Raw genomic sequence first — 17,123 nt, 5'->3', positions numbered from 1 at the left:
AGTCCAGTGTGTCCGCTCCGAGGCCTCCACAGCCTTGGGCAGAGCCTAGGACACAATTTTGCCTTCGCTCCTACTGTGCGGCCATCAGTGGCTGAGCACTTCACCTGCTGTAAAGTCAGGTGTGTCTGGGCTATTGTCACCGAGTGAAATTTACCTCTTCAGGTGTTCAATCTAGAGATAGACTATTTTTATCCCCCACAAAGTTCCCCCATCCCCCCTTGTAGTCAGTCTCCTACTCTGACCCCAGCCCCTAGAAACCACTGACCTGTTTTCTGTTCCCATTATTTTGCCTTTTCCAGAATGGCATATAAATAGAATCCTACAAACGTAGCCTTTGCGTCTGGCCTCTTTCACTCAGCATAACACCCATGAGATTCATCCCGTAGTTCATCTGTTTCTGTGGCTGACGGTCCCCCATCGTTGGCCATACACTGCTCACTTATCCAGGGACCAGCTGAAGGACATCAAGTTGTTTCCAGTTTGGGGCAATTATGAAAAAAGCTGTTATAAACATTTGGGTCCAGGTCTTTGTGGGGACATATGTTTTTCATTTCTTTTCAGTAAATACCAAGAAGGGGGAGTTTCTGGGCCAAATGGTAGGTACATGTTGACTTTATAAGAAACTGCTAAAAAGAAAATAAATTAAATAATTTTTAAAATAAATAAAACATTTTATATATATATATATATATATATATATATATATATTTTTTTTTTTTTTTTTTTTTTTTTTTTTTTTGCGGTACACAGGCCTCTCACTGTTGTGGCCTCTCCCGTTGCGGAGCACAGGCTCCGGACGCGCAGGCTCAGCGGTCATGGCTCACGGGCCCAGCAGCTCCGTGGCATGTGGGATCTTCCCGGACCAGGGCACGAACCCGCGTCCCCCGCATCGGCAGGCGGACTCTCAACCACTGCGCCACCAGGGAAGCCCCATAAAAAATAAAAATATTTAAAAAAAGAAACTGCTACACTGTTCTCCAAAGTGGCCGTACCACCTCGCCTTCCCGCCTGCAGTAGAGAAAAGCTCTACTTGCCCAGCATTCTCGTCAGCACTCTTCATTTTAGCCGCTGTATGTGGATGGCTGGCGAGCGCTCTGTGCTTAACCCTCACAATTCCATGGAATTGATGGTACTATTTATCTCCCTTTTACTGATGAGAAAACTGAGTCTCTCAGAGATTGGATCACCAGTCCCGGGTCTTGCAGCTATTCAGAGGCAGCGCTGGGCTTCAAACCCAGACCCTGGAGCCAAGGCTCTTCCTGAGATTTTCCCACAGCCTCCAGTACATCTCAGTCCATGGGTACCTAAGGGAGCAGGCACAGGGAGTGACAGAGACCCACATTCAAGCCCCCGTTCAACCACTTCTTACCTATGTCACCTCAGGCAAGTGGTGCAACTTCTCTGGCCCTCAGTTTCCTCATCTGTAAAATGGGGATAATAACGTCACTTAACACAATGAGCTAAGAGTAGTGGTCAGTGAATCTAAGCTCCCCTGTCTCCCCTCACTGCCAGGGAAGAGAAACACGTGAACGATGTTGTTCTGTGTCAGTTACTGCAACGGCTGGCTAACGGCAGAAACCGCCAATTACAAAATCATGAGCCTCCTCTGAGCACGTTCCCAAATCGCTCTTCACGAAGCCGAGTTTACAGGGGATTAATTAAAATGCTATGTTGAACACTTGACGCACCATATAACTTACTGAGGGAGATGAGAGATGAATAAAACACACATAATGTTCTTCATGGTTCATGCCCCACATCCCAATCCTGAGGGTTCCTTGCCTCACCCTACTCCACCCAACTTCAGTTGCCTCCGTTTCTAAGTTGGAAAGCATGCAGATCCTCCTTTATTTTTTTTTAAAGTATCATGAACAATTTCCTATATGCATAACATATATATAAAATGTAAAGAATCATGATGATGCCCAGCGTGAGACACCATATACCTTTGAAGGCCCCAGAGAGTCCCCAGCACATGCCCCTCCCTTCACCCTCCAGGAGGGACCCTTGAGCCAGGCTTTCCATCTGCTGCTCCCAAGACCTAGGCAGGCATCTTTAGGACCATCAGCTCCTCCACAGAAGGGCTGAGATCCGCCCAAATAGCGTAGATCAAAGGAGAAATGCTCGAGGGGGAGGAAAAGAGAGCAGAGAGAAAGCAGGCATCAAAAGATGTGAAAATGAAAACACGGGTCAAGGATCCGCATTTGGGGCACAAAGGTGTCTTAATGGGTGGGTTCGAAATGCAAATATGCTTCGTACTAAACACCAGTGGTCCCAAACTTGATCCACACTCCCCACCCCTCCGTACTCATCCAGAAGCACTGGGGGAAATTTGGAGCTTTTATAGAATCTGTGTCTCCCAATGTTGGAGAAACCAGGGGTGGCCCAGGGAATATGATCTCAGAACAAACTCCGCAGACAGGTCTCGCCACCTACTGGCGACCTCCCTCCTGCATACCCACCTCTGCCACAATTCCTGAATAGAAGTTCTCACTCCACTTTGTCCACTGAATAAACCCCACAAAGGGAAGAATCCATTGGGTTGGAAAGCAGGGGGCATGGGTTCGATCCCTGGTGAGGGAACTAAGATCCCACATGCCATGTGGCACAGCCAAAAAAAAAGAGAGAGAGAGACAGAGAACTTTTCTAAGTCTTTCACACCCTAGTATGAATATTCCCAGATTGCTTTGCTAACTGCAGCTGATTCAGCCAAGTTTTAAGCACGGGGCACCTGGGAGTCAGACCCAGATGGGGTCTCAAAGGTGGAGGCTTTGAGTAACTGAGAGGGTAGGAGAGGAGCAGTAGGAAGAAAGGGGGCGCAGAAAGTGAGGGGCACAGATTCCAAAGACGAACTCGGCCTGTTTCAAGTTTGCTTCCTCCAGGAAAAGAAGCATTCTTCCACTCCCTCTCCACTCCATCCCCTTCCTCTGTACTGTACACACCACTTCCCCAAGACTCAGCCCAATAGCCATGAGAAGCAAGAGCAAAATAAGGCCCATAGGCTAGTTAGACATCCAGCAACCCCATATAACGACATTTCCATGGGGAAATGTGTCCTGAGTCCCAAACTACGGACCTATGAACGTGCTTGAGGAAGGCAGCTTCAGGGACACGGCCTATCGCTGAAAGGACAGCTGCTCTCCGAGAATCCTAGCTGTCTGTCCCATCAGGACACATTGGGGTGCCTGGAGCTCCTCTGACATGTGTTCAATGTTAAGTGCACTTTGGACCAATTTCGTCAAAATATTCGACTTGTCAAGTTTGGATACATTCTATTATTTAAGAAATAAGCCACCACCTCGCCACTTGCTTTCTACAGGGCCATCCCAACCCAGGATGCGGTTACAGTGGAAAGCTACTCAACTGGAAACTTCCCAGAACATGGCTCAGGGCAGGGACAATCTTATCAGGAAACTTTCTGTTTGGGGTGAGGGTAAAGAGTGACGTTTAGCGGCTGATAAGGCCATGCCTGAGGACTTGGACTGTATATAAGGAGCGGCTCCTTCCTGCTGCTGTATCGCTTCCCATCTTCCCACCTCTGGAGTCTTGGGAGCCAGGAAGAACCATGAAGTGGTTGCTTCTCCTCACCTTGATAGCGCTCTCCGAGTGCACCTCCTACAAGTGAGTCTGGGGGACGCTCTGCACGAACAGCAGCTTCCCAGGGGCTATTTCCTTTTGCTGCCCTTCCCACTGCCTTTCTTTCCTCCCGTATTTCTCCTCTTCCCTCTTCCCTTCCTCCTCTCTCTTCAACCGTCCCAAGCCTCCCCTCTCTGCTCATCTGGGGACACAGCACGGCAGACGTGGTCAACAGCCCAGACCCTCCAGTCCAGCCCGGGCTGGGTCCGCAGCTCCAGCACTGGGCCGGGTGACTTTGGGCAACCACGTACCCTCTCTGCATTCCTGTGCCCCAAATGGGAGCAACTCCCCTCTCGACTTCCTTCTTCCGCTCTTGAGCCAGCTTTGTTTTCCTTCCAGGCCTTCCACGGCACCCCATGAGCAGGCCCCTTGGCTAATTACTCTTCTTCCTCCAAACCATCTGTTTGCAAATGCTCCGCCACAGGGTCCCGCTCACCAGAAAGAAGTCCTTGAGGCAGAAACTGATCGAGAATGGCAAGCTGAAGGACTTTCTGCAGAATCACCAGTACAACATAGGCAGCAAGTACTTTCCCTCGGAGGCCACCACCTTGATGTCCGACCAGCCCCTTCAGAACTTCCTGGATGTGAGTGTGTGGGCAGGCAGTGGGTCAGCTCCAAGGACTTGGCCCAGTGGAGAGAAGGGGGTCCCAGGAGTCTGGGAAGATGGGCCAGTGCTCCAAACCCCCAGGCAGCAGTAAGCCAGGGATCTGCTCCCTGGATCTCAGAGGCCCAGGGAGGGCAGGAAAACTCACAGTCAGAGCTGTTGCTCTCGTTCATTCATTCATTCGTTCATCCAGTGCTTACATGGATGGAGCACCTTCTATGTGTCCGGCACTGTGCTGGGCCCAGAGAAGCAGCAGTGAATGAACCTCAGGGAGCCCACAATCTAGTAGGAGAGCCTCACAAAACATAACAAGTATGACCAGGCTGAGGCCACGCAGTGACCGTGACACACTGAGTGTGCTGCAGGTGGGCAGGGACACCTCTCTGGAGCGATGAAGAGACAGCGGGGGTTCCAAGAGGACAGGAGAGGGTCCCAGAGAATGAGACAACTTGCACTAGACCCTGTGACACTGGGGAGCAGAGTGTATTTGAGGAAAGGAAGCCAGTGTTCATTTTCAAAGCGAGGTCTGCGGGGGTCAGTGGGTGGAGCCAGACCAGAGTCTGGGATAAGGGTCTGTAGCCTAACTGCCGCCGCATCATTTTAACTAGGGAATTTCAGGACGATCCCTTTGACTCTTCTGTTTGGGACGCAAATCCCTTCAGTAGAGAGTGTGTCCCCTGTGTGGAGGCCAAGGTTAGGAAGCAACGCTGCCTCTTGTTAAGAGCTTAGCCTGTGAGATTTGCCAGACCTGGAGCAAATCTAGGGTCTAAAGCTTCTGAGCCATGGGACCTTGGGCAAGTCATTTAAGTTCTCTGAGTGAGACTCAGCTTCCTTGCCTTTAAGACAGAACCATTACTATCTACCGTCAGAGGCTTGTTTCAAGTAATTCATGCAATAATGTAGGTGTGGGTTTTTTTTGCTTATTTGTTTGTTTGTGGAGTGCTTAGCACAGGGCCTGGCCCTTGGTAAGAGCTTTTTCAAAGCTTGATAAATTGAGCCCCTTTGTTCACTTGACAAATATTTACGAAGCGCCTCCCCTGTGTCAGAGGCTCTCTGCCAGGAGCTGGGGAAACAATGGTGACTGAGCAAAGATCCTGGAGCTTATATTCTAGAGGACAAATAAGAGACAAACAAATAAGAATGTAAGATAATTCCAGGTAATGACAAATGCCACAAAGAAAAATTAATTAATTAGAGTAAGGGGAAGAAGAAGAAGGGGACAGGGGCGAATTTAGACATAGTAGTCAGGGAGGGCCTCTTGGTGCAGGTGACATTTGACTAGAGCACGGAAGGACTGATGAGAAGATCTAGAGTAAACATTTTCCTAGCACAAGGGATAGCAAGTGCAAAGGCCCTGGGATGGGAATGAGCTGGTCATCAAAGAGCCACATCAGCGTGGCTGGGACAGAGCTGGCAAGGGAGAGACTGCAGCCACTAAGAGTAAAAAGCCTGAGGACACCTTTTCTTGAAACCCATTGCACGCACCTAGATTTAGGAATAAGATATCTCAAGGGGTCTCCGCCTTTAGGTGGGTGACTTGTTTATCTCCCCTTCAACAACTTAACGAAAAAGCACTTAAGCATTTACTCGGCTGGGTGCTGTCAGGTTCCAAGCCCGTCCGAGAGTGTACGTTCTCTAGGATGGCAAGACTGAGACACTCGAGGCAAGAGGGGACAGCACATTATTATTGGGCGTTAACGAGGATTCGGAGAGAATAGTCAGTGGGTGACAGGAGAGCAATAGGGGAAGACTTCAAGGAGCAGGGGGGACCAGGCTGGGCCTTAAAGGATGGATACACTGGAGAGAGAGACAAAGGCAAGGAGGCCAGTGAAGGGGAAGGCGGGAGGGGGCCGAGATGACCCAGAGACAGTCCCCGGGGAGGCCAGGCTGCGGAGTCCCCCGTCACTGAGCTATGCTGTCCCCACCCTGGCAGATGGAGTACTTCGGCACCATCAGCATTGGAACCCCCGCCCAGGACTTCACCGTCATCTTTGACACTGGCTCCTCCAACCTGTGGGTGCCCTCCGTCTACTGCTCCAGTGTTGCCTGCAGTGAGTGCCCCCCTGCCCTCTCTGGGCCCCCAGCACCAAGTCACCTAGGAGCCCTGAACACTCAGGGGCCTCAAATAGGTCCGATTTCAAGCCTGCCGGAGTCACTCAGGGACCCACTCAACAGGCACTCACTGAGCGCTTACCATGTGCCAAGCACTAGGCTTAGGTGCCCTGGGAGGTGAAGGGGCGAATCACACGTGGTTCCAGCCCGCAGAAATTTCAGTCCAACGGCAGAGAGAGTGTGAAGCTGCACGTCACCATGGGCAGCCGTGGGCCTGCTCCACTCGGCGTTCACCTGGGGGGTCCTCAGGAGGGCCTTCAGTCAGTGAGGTGGTTAGCCAGATGAGTTCACTTTCTCCTCCAAAGCCCCGCCCAGAACCAAGGCACCCACCAAGGAAGACGCCCCCAGCCCGTGACTCTGGCTCAGCTTTTGAAGTTTGACAATGTCTCTTCTTGCCCTCACAGCCAACCACAACCGCTTCAACCCTAAAAAGTCCTCCACCTTCAAGAGCACCAGCGAGACGGTCTCCATTGCCTATGGTACCGGCAGCATGACAGGCATCCTTGGATACGACACAGTCCAGGTGAGCCCCCGCTGGCCAGCACCTCATCCTGCCCGGCCCTGGGGCCAGCTTCCAGGGACAGCACACGGCCCCCCGAACCAGCTCATTCAAGCAACACGGGTCTCGGTGATCCCAAAAGTAACCTGATTGGGGCACGCGGAAAGTGGCAGAGACACCACAGATGTTTCTAGCGGAGGAGCAGCAGGGGTAAGGGGGTGGGTGCCTGGAGCCAGAAGCCATCCTCAGGGTCACCCAAGCTGAATGCTATGGAGGGGGCAGCGAGAAGGGAGAAAGTGACTCAGTTCTCTTTTAGCACCTCCTCTTCTTCCTCCTCCCCCCAACCCACAGCCCCCTCGAGTCACAAAATCTCCACAAGCACCCCCATTTTCCAGGGCACAGCAGGGGTCAAGGGCTCTGATTTGCCTGGGGTCTGCTTTGCACCCGATCCTCAGAAACACAAACACACGGTGACCATCTGTTCCGCAGCAAATTCTCACACCAAGTTGCAGACGGTGCCCATCTGGAGATCAGCCTCGACTGTCACCTCTAGTGGAACAACAAGCATTCCCAGGGATAATCCCTCTCCTCTCCTTCCAGCCTGATGCCCCGGAAGCCAAGTCCTACACGAAATGAACCAGGGATGCTCTGGGCCCGGGGCTGGCAGCCCGCAGTGCTCAGTCAGCACAAGCTGGTTATGAACACCTTGGTTTCCCCACCCAGGTTGCAGGCATCTCTGACACCAACCAGATCTTTGGCCTGAGTAAGACAGAGCCCGGCTCCTTCCTGTACTACGCTCCCTTCGACGGCATCCTGGGCCTGGCCTACCCCAGCATCTCCTCCTCCGGGGCCACCCCTGTTTTTGACAACATGTGGAACCAGGGTCTGGTTTCCCAAGACCTCTTCTCCGTCTACCTGAGCAAGTAAGTTAGGCAAGGAAGTTGCGGTCACCTGGTCCAGCAGGGGGCTGTCGAAGGCTGGGTGGGCTGGAGAGAGTCTTGGCAAGCCGGGGATCGGAAAGGTCAATGTCTAAGGCTCTCTAAGGTATATCTTTGGAGAGAATGGTGCCAAATTCCTCTCTGATGAACCATCTTCATTCGTCTTATTTTACTAGCGAGAGTCTTTGTCACCTTGCCTCACACAAGTGAGATATCATTAGCCATTTGCTCTCCTGAAGACCACCGTTTAAAGTGAATCCACTTAAAAGTGGGGCCAAAAGTCCATAGCAAAAAATGAAAAGAAGATTTGATTGGGACTTACATCTTGAACAGTGAAACTTTTAAATGATGAAAGCAAGTTTCTTTCATTAGTTAACAAAATCTAGGTTCCAGGTGTGACTATGAGTTAATTCCAACAATAAGGCATAACAGAGTCTTGATTTTTGCTGAGTAGAAGTTTATGCCAGAATGTCTGAGGGTGTGTCCTCGACTTTCCCAAGACACTCAACTTTCCTCTGACGTTCACGTCCTTCTCTTTTGAAGCGATTTGTCACCATCGATGTGTTTCCCTTTAGTTATCGACTGTTCTGCTATCATCTCCTTGTGTCACAGGTGCTGTCAGATGTTTATAGGGGAGGCAGGGTGGGGTTAGGTGAGTTGGGGTCACGTTCTGTCCGTGTCCAGTTCTTCAGTGATTAATTTCTTATTGTCACCTACATTTGTTTCCCTATCTAACCGAAAACCGCAGAGATTTAGACAATGAATATTCCAGTAACCAGGACTCCTGCAGTTTACGGCGGGAGGGCCCTTTTATCCTTTTTTCCTCTTGGCCACTTGATATTCAAGTTTCAGCTCTTAAACATAATCTGCTTTTATGGACACTTAGATATGTCACACGGGGCCGACTAGAACAGAGTTTCTCAATCTCAGCACTATTGACATTTTTGGACCAGATGACTCCTTGCTGTTGGGGGCTGTCCTGGGATGTCTGTCAGCCTCCCCGGCCTCTACCTACGAGACACCAGGGGCTCCCCCGACCCCCACCCAATCATGGCAATCAAAAACACCTCCAGACGTTGGCAAACCATGAACGACTCTATCAAGGCCTTAAGAGCAGACACTGTCATTCATTCATTTCTCTTGAGGTCCCCACAGCAATGAGAGAGAGTATTTGGTGGAAACCCTTCGGAACCAGAAAGACCTGGGTTCTAATCTTGGTTTTGCGGCTCCCTGGCTGTGTGACCTAGGGCACATTGCCTCACCTCTCTGAGCCTCAGTTTCCTCACTGTAAAATAGAAATAATAATAACAATAGTGACTATGGCATGGATCTTGGTGTGAGGATTACAGGAAGCCCTGTGGGTCATACACTCTGCATGGCTCCTGGCAAGAGTCCGATCAAGAGTAGCTCTTAGAATGCCCACAGTTTATATGTTCAGTCGAATGAGTGAATGAATGAGTGAACAACTGAACTCCTGCCTTTTCCCCTCCACTTTCCATAGAGATGATGAGAGCGGCAGTGTGGTGCAGTTCGGTGGCATCGATTCTTCTTACTACACGGGAACCCTGAACTGGGTGCCTGTTTCTTATGAGGGTTATTGGCAGATCACCGTGGACAGGTGAGGTCACCATGGATGGGCGATATCCTGGCATGGGCCCCAGACCCCATTTCTTTACAGACTCATAGTTAACTAAGAATTCCAGGATCCCCCTGGAACAGGCGGCACAGGGAAACGTGCTCCAGGAAGAGAAGGCGGAAGTTGGCCGAGCCAGAGAGACCCTGACAAGGGCACGTCACGGGAGGAAGAGTGCTGTCAGGAACCCCCAGACACTCTGCAAGGATGAGACAGCCACTCCCCTTCTGAGCAGGGAGGCAGGACAATCTACCAGCATCCCTGGGGAGAGGGGAGGACCCCCCCCCCCCGTCCATACATCTCGGCCTTTAGGGTGCCTGTCACTTTTGGTCTAGGATCAGGGCAAAACAGCAGAGAAGTTGTTTCAAACCATTTCCTCCCACTTTCCCCTTCAAATCCTGTCTGCCCCCAGGCAGCCTCACCCTCTGGCTGCTCTGCCCCCAGCTGGCCTCCTAGGGTGACCCATCGCCCAGGTTTGCCCAGGAGTGAGCAGTCTCTCGGGATGCCGGTCTTTCGGTACTAAAACCAAGACAGTCCTAGGCAAACTGGGACACGCTGGTCACCCTACGTCTGCCCCAGCCATGCTAACAACATCCCATCAGTGCCTCAAACTCCCACCCCTGCTCCCCTTGGGTCTAGAACAGGGCAGTCAGGGCTGGACTTACCTGGCCATCACTCCAGTGTCTCCATCACTCCCCACCCTGTGTCCCCTCTACCTGTGACGCCCTCCTCCAACTCCTCACTCCCTAGCAACCTCTGGGCGTCTGCTTCCCTGAGAAGCCTTCCCGGGTTGCTGCACACTGCCGCCCTCACCCTGGCCTGTGTTCCCGTTCCCTTGCCGTGCGCTCTGCCCAGCCCGCTCAACTTATCTTTCCAGCCAGAGTGGAAGCTCCCTGCGGTCAGATACCGTGCACCCATCTTGTCTGGCTTTGCATCTCCTGTGCCTAACACAGAGTAGGCACTCCGTAAATATCTGTAGAACACGTGAATGCATAGAATGAATGAGTGTGTGAATGAGAGAAGCTGAAATTTTATGCATCGGCCAATGGATGGGGAAGAGGGACCCTCCAGGGTCACCTGGTGCCACCTTGGGAGACGTATCCCCTGGGGGCTCCGGGGACCCTGACTTGCATCTCAACCTCAGCATCACCATGTCTGGAGAGCCCATCGCTTGCATGTTTGGCTGCCAGGCCATCGTTGACACCGGTACCTCTCTGCTGTCCGGCCCGACCAATGCCATTGCCAACATCCAGAGCTACATCGGAGCCAGCGAGGGTCCCTACGGCAGCGTAAGTCCAGCGCTGACCGCCCTGTTCTAGACCCAGACCGTGGACCTGCCACACAGGAGGGATGAAAGCCTTTCTAATCCTCACTCTTTCCAGATGGTGATCAGCTGCTCCGCCATTGACAGCCTTCCCGACATCGTCTTCACAATCAACGGTGTCCAGTACCCTGTTCCCGCAAAGGCCTACATCCTGCAGGTAAGGGGGCTGTGAGCCTTCCACCTAGATGTGCCTGCACAGAACGTGGCCACATACTCCCCCTTGGCACAAGGGCAAGTGCACTTCCACACGCTGGAGCTAACATCTGCTCTGGACAGCCTCCGGAGAAAAAGAACACTTCAAAAATAAATGCATGAATGAGAATTGGGATGCAACACCCCCAGGGGGAAAGAGCAAGGCAAGGGCTGATGGCGTGAAAAGAGGATTTTTAGTGGGACACCAGAGTCCAAGCTCTGGGTCTCAATTACTAGCCCGTAGATACTGAGCAAGTTACAACCTTCCTTAGCCTCAGTTTCCTCATCTAAAAGCTAGAGCTTTCCCCACGCTCAGGGTGTGGTTCGGGTAATCACGCGAGATCGGCCACATCAAAGCTACGAAGGGTTGGGCAGATAGAAATCACAGCTTCCATAGGGTAAGGGCTTATGATGTTCCTACTGCCTCTACCACATAAAAATCTTTAGGCAGAGGAGCCACAGGAAAATTCTGCCTTCGATTACAATGCCGGATGGAAAACTAGTTTTGCCCAGTGGGTCGATGTCATTCAGCAAGAAATAGGGAGGCCCAGGCCCCTCCCCCAGGGATGCTGATTAATTAGGAGGGGGTGGGGCCTGAGCCACGGTGGGAGGTGGGGCCCGGGAGGGGGGGTCAAAACTCCACAGGTGATTCTAATACAAGCCAAGGTTGCTGGCCCAGTGACTCAGTGAATGAAAAGGACTAACAGCTGATCCGCTTTGCCACTGGTCAGGATCAGAATACTGAGAAAAGGCTGCGTCACCAGGGCTTCCAAAATCCTTCCCCGCAGCTGAGTTCTCCCTAAAGCCCTTAGCTGCGATGCTGACGTCAGGGTGTATGCATCTGCCGGAAACCCTGGATAATGTCTGGTAATCCCTGGGAACCAAGAGTGCAGTAAGCCGCTTATACAGGCAGACGCCAGGCCAGGGAGAGCCAGGAGGCTCCTCCTTGCACGTACCTGGCAGGGGACCACGGCCCTGGATGCTCACCCCCAGTGCCTGTCACTGCTGGGTCTGTGTCCCAGCTCCAGCTTCATTCTCCTTTCCTCCAGAGCCAGGGAGACTGCATGAGCGGATTCCAGGGCATGAACATCCCCACCTTCTCCGGAGAGCTCTGGATCTTGGGTGACATCTTCATCCGCCAGTACTACACTGTCTTTGACAGGGCCAACAACCAGGTCGGCCTGGCTCCCGTGGCCTGAGCCCGAGTCTTTCCGGCCACTTCCCAGGAAGATCCCGCCCTAGTTTCTGTCCCTGTTTGTCCTTCGATGTAGATAATTCTCCTGATTGTTCTTCCTCTGGGATCGTGGAGGTGGAACCTTGGCCCTGTTCCCTGTCACACCAATAACGTAGAATAAATCATAACCTCCTGGAAAATGCTTTATGAGGTTGCGTCTCTTTGTCAGTGTTCCCCTTTACATCACTGGGGTCAGAATGCCAGGGGAGGGGGACAGAACGGACCACATCCATTTGGACAGCACCAAACACAGTGACAGTGGCAGCACGCTCTTTGTAACAGAGCCGGCAAGATGAATGGGCCTCGGTTGGGCCAGCTGGGAGCATCATATAAAGAGTTGGGGACCAGAAATGCCAGGCCCGTTGCCTCCTCATAGAAGAGAGCACCTGAGTTCTTGGTTGAGGGAGTAACTTCTTATTTTTCCCAAAGCCAAGAAGAGATAAGGAGAAAAGGAAAAAGATTAAGGAGAGGGGCCCACTGATGGGTGACTTCCTAAGTAGGGCAGGCAGGGTAGGAATGACCGTGAGACATGGGCCAGAGTGGTGAGAGAAGCTGACACCCCAAAACCTACCAGGCTGTTCTGTGATGAGCTGGTTGATGCAGACTAACCCTTGGGAGCCCCTCCATACTCTGGGTGCAAGACACCAAGCTGATCCGTTTCCCCATTGGTGATTGAAAGAGGATGGTTTTCCATTCCCCAAGGAGAGGTTGAGAGAGGGAGCTGACACGCCGTCAGCAAACCTGCCCTAGAAAGGTAGCCAGGAAACATCTAGAGCAGCAGTTCTCAGAATGGGTTTTGGTAGCAAAATGTTCAAAATAAGTATGCAACAGGCTACATTCTAGGCCCTTCTTCAAGGTTCACAAGGCACAGTTCCCAATCAAAGGCTCTGAGAACTCCTGCCGCAAAGCGATCTGTTTCACTTTGACTCAGTTCAGCTTGATCTCAGTTCCTCTTCTGCTGGTCAACCTATTCCAGCCCTGTGCTCCTTGGCGTGCACGTTGGAAGAAGTCCCATAGCGCCTGCTTCTGCTGGGTTCCAGGCTGTCCGCTGGAGATACCGGCCTGAGCGCTGGAGCTGGGCCTCCCTGCTGAGGCGGACTGACTTCTGGGTGCCCAGAACAAGATGGCTTTAGGAACTCTTGTCACATCATCCCCCAATTTGTAATTTGTCACATAAATACAAGATATTAGGCTCAAGGAAGGGTGAGGTGAGCTCTTCCTACCCAATGCCCCAGGTCTTCCCAATGTCACTTATACCCTATCTAGCTGCGCAATCTTTTTAAATCATAAATTTGATCACAACCCTCCCTTGCTTCAAACCTTTCATTAATGCTCTGCAATTGCACTTGGAATAAGACATTATATCTTTGGTGTGGCTTCAAGGCCCTGCATGCTCTGGTCCCCATGGACCTTCCCTGTGTCACCTTAATCCCTCTTACCCTGAGCTCTCACCTCCCTGGCCTTCGCCCACCTCCACAAATACCCAAGTTCTTCCCCACCTCCAGGCCTTTGCACACACTGTTCCCTTTGCTTGCTGTTCCCTTTTTCTTGACCTGCTAACTCCTAGCATCCTGCAGGTGTCAGCTCACACATCAATTCCCTGTGAAGCCCTCCCTGACCACCCTCTCATGGGATGGTCCTGCTTTCCTTTATGGTACTGGGCACAGCTGGAGATGATGACTCAGTGGGAGTGTTTGTGTCAGATCCACCAAGGCAGAGACTGTGATCATTTAACTGTTGAAGCCCCAGCAGCAAGAGCAGGGCCTGGCACATTGGAGGCGCTCAATAGATATTTGCTGACTGAGTGAAGAATTCAAAAAAAAATTCTTTTTTTGACCGCACCGCGCAGCTTGTGGGATCTTAGTTCCCTGACAAGGGATCGAACCTGTGCCCTCAGCAGTGAAAGCATGGAGTCCTGACCACTGGACCTCCAGGGAATTCCCTCAAGATAACTTTTTAAAAGGAAACAACTAGGATAAGATGAAAGAGTGGATCTGATTTGAGAGAGGCCATGGTTAAGACCACAGATGGGGGACTTCCCTGGTGGCTCAGTGGTTAAGAACCCGCCTGCCAATGCAGGGCACACAGGTTCAAGCCCTGGTCTGGGAAGATTCCACATGCTTCAGAGCAACTAAGCCCGTGTGCCACAACTACTGAAGCTCGCATGCCTAGAGCCCGTGTTCCACAACAGGAGAAGCCACCACAATGAGAAGCCCGCGCACCGCAACAAAGAGTAGCCCCTGGTCTCCGCAACTAGAGAAAAGCCCACGCGCAGCAACGAAGACCCAATGCAGCCAAAAATTAATTAATTGATTTTTTTTTTAAAAAGACCACAGATGGGTACACTGTCACCCCCACTCACATTCTGTCCTAGTCATACTTGGTCATGGGACCAGCAGGTGGATTCTCAGGCTTCTGGGGATGAATTCCATGATGTCCTGGCTCTTTGCTGTGTTTGTGTTTCTGCTGTTTCCCCGAGCACCTCCCGTGCCCCAGGCAGTGTTCTAGGCTCCAGGGATGCACCATCCCCTCCCCCGACCCCGTGTTCCCCCTTCTCAGCCCCTCAACCCTGGGATTCTTGGATCCAGATAGAATCTAAAAAGAATCCCCATTAGCTCATTTATACTAGAAAGCCGCACGCTAGCATATCTGATCTGACACTTTGCTCCACAAGATGAGGTGGATTCACATTCCTCCTCTACGGTCTCAGGCCTCTTCCCCACCCATCTTTCCCCATTTCCTGAGGGCCTCGGGGGTCTAAGCTCAGTTCAATCCATCTTTTCCACTCATAGTTGTCCAGGAGTGGTTTTAGTGTTTTTTGGTTTTTGGTTTTTGGGGTTTTTTTGCTGCACCACACAGCTTGCAAGATCTTAGTTCCCCAACCAGGGATCGAACCCCGGCCCACGGCAATGAAAGCGCCGAGTCCTAAGCACTGGACCGCCGGGGAATTCCCCAGGAGTGTTATTTTCTTTTTCTTTTTTTTTTTTTTGGGTACACGGGCCTCTCTCACTGTTGTGGCCTCTCCCGTTGCGGAGCACAGGCTCCGGACACGCAGGCTCAGCGGCCATGGCTCACGGGCCCAGCCTCTCCGCGGCATGTGGGATCTTCCCGGACCGGGTCACGGACCCGTGTCCCCTGCATCGGCAGGCGGACTCTCAACCACTGCGCCACCAGGGAAGCCCCCCCAGGAGCGTTATTTTCATCTCGTATGTCTCTGCTCTGATCTGTGGAACCCAGGCCCTCCCGAACATGGACTCTTGCACATCGCTGGAGGGGGCATCCATGGGTACAACCCCTAAGGAGCGCCATTTGGCACTATCCACCTAAACGAGAAATGTGTTTACCTTTCGGCCCCGTAACTTCACTCCTGGGAATTTATCTTAAAGATAGACTTGCACACGTGCAAAATGATGTAAGGCCGAGGTTACTCTTTGTAGCATCTTTTGTAAGAGCAAGATTTGAAACGACCCAAATGTCTGCCCCCAGGGGATGGTTCAATGACTTCTGCTGTGCGCGCACAGGAGCCTCTGCGCAGTTGTAAAGAGCAGAGAAATGAGGATGCGCGCGAAGGACTGGGACAGAAAGATCTCGAGAAGAGACCGTTAGGTATAAAACCACAAACTGAAACACAGGTGATAGCAGAGCCTCTGCTATTTCATCTTTGAATTATAAAGAAAATAAGATTTGCTTGCACATACATAAAGAAACAGAGAGAGGGTACCCGAGAACCAGACACCACAAAAGTGGTGGGGAGGGAAGGGGGAGCCTTGGTGGATGTGGGGTTGGGGAGACTCCTCACTAAAACACTTTTATATATCTTTATTTCTAGTGATGGGATGTACTACACATTCCAAATAAGTTAATGAAAGGCATTTTTAAACCTCTGAAAGTTTATCCTAACTTGAAACCTACTGTGGTCTGTCCTCAAGCCCATTTATCTGATAAACTCCAAAAGCAGGTCTCTTGAACCGGGTCCGATCATTTGGCCCGTCGGGAATTTCCTAGGTCCCGTGAAACTGACCCTGTGGAACAGGCTCCAGCCCACCGTCCCCGTCCTCTACTGCAGGGGTCCCCAACCCCTGGACCACGGACCGTAGCGCACGGCAGGAGGCGAGCAGCAGGCAAGAAGGCGAAGCCTCATCTTCCGCTTCCCATCACTCCCCGTCGCTCCCGTCACCGCCTGAACTAACCCTCCGCTACCCCGTGGAAAAACCTTCTTCCACGAAACCGGTCCCTGGTGCCAAACTGCTGGGGACCACTGCTCTCGTGCTTCCTAGAACCCGACATATGGACTCCTAACTAGGGGGAAATGCAGGGTGTACTTCCCCAAGAACAAACACCCCGCACACACACACCTGCTTGTCGGAACCCAGGCTGCTAAGAATTCAGACCAGCTCATGCATTCGTTAAAAGCACTCTGTGCCCGGGAATTCCCTGGTGGTCCAGCGGTTAGGACTTGGTGCTTTCACTGCCATGAACCAGAATTCGATCCCTGGTCAGGGAACTAAGATCCCGCAAGCCGAGTGGTGTGGCAAAAAAAAAAAAAGCACTCTGTGCCCATCTAGGGTCTTGGAGGTGGTCCTCTGGCCTCCTGGTGCCAGTCAGTGCTGGGCAGGGGGCGTCACACTGGGGCTTACGCCAGCAGAACACGTTCTTGCCAAGTTGGGTCCCACCAAGGCCTCCCAACATGTCACAATGGCACTGCCTACCCCCGGGGTGGGGGGTCGGGGGATGGGGAGAGGGGCAGGAGGAGAGCTCCGAGCTCCCCTCAATGGTCCTGAGAAGGGCCTGCGGTGACCACGGTGTGGTGAGAGCCCTGGCCCAGCCACGGGGTGCTCTGGAGGCAGCCCCTGCATCTCCTCTCCAACCCCATGCCCCAGGTCTTCTTATGCCCAGAGCGAGCAGACAGGAGGCAGGCATCATCCTTGGGTGAGGCCAGCTGGACATGCTG

At 52.2% G+C, this 17,123-nt stretch overlaps 1 protein-coding gene across 1 annotated transcript; it reads left to right on the top strand.

Moving 5' to 3' along the window:
- Nucleotides 1–3,430: 3,430 nt before the first annotated feature.
- Nucleotides 3,431–12,518, top strand: LOC101270917 (pepsin A-4-like). Its single transcript, XM_004264177.3, has 9 exons — nucleotides 3,431–3,621; nucleotides 4,061–4,220; nucleotides 6,174–6,291; nucleotides 6,757–6,875; nucleotides 7,575–7,774; nucleotides 9,291–9,407; nucleotides 10,567–10,711; nucleotides 10,805–10,903; nucleotides 11,988–12,518. The coding sequence occupies exons 1-9, from the start codon at nucleotides 3,566–3,568 to the stop codon at nucleotides 12,135–12,137; spliced, it is 1,164 nt and encodes a 387-aa protein (XP_004264225.1). The 5' UTR covers nucleotides 3,431–3,565; the 3' UTR covers nucleotides 12,138–12,518.
- The last annotated feature ends 4,605 nt before the right edge of the window (nucleotides 12,519–17,123 follow it).

This window comes from Orcinus orca, chromosome 8 (assembly GCF_937001465.1).
Source record: "Orcinus orca chromosome 8, mOrcOrc1.1, whole genome shotgun sequence".
Lineage (NCBI taxonomy): Eukaryota > Metazoa > Chordata > Mammalia > Artiodactyla > Delphinidae > Orcinus > Orcinus orca.
Note: the sequence above shows the minus strand (reverse complement) of the source record. Positions and strands in the feature narration are given on the sequence as shown.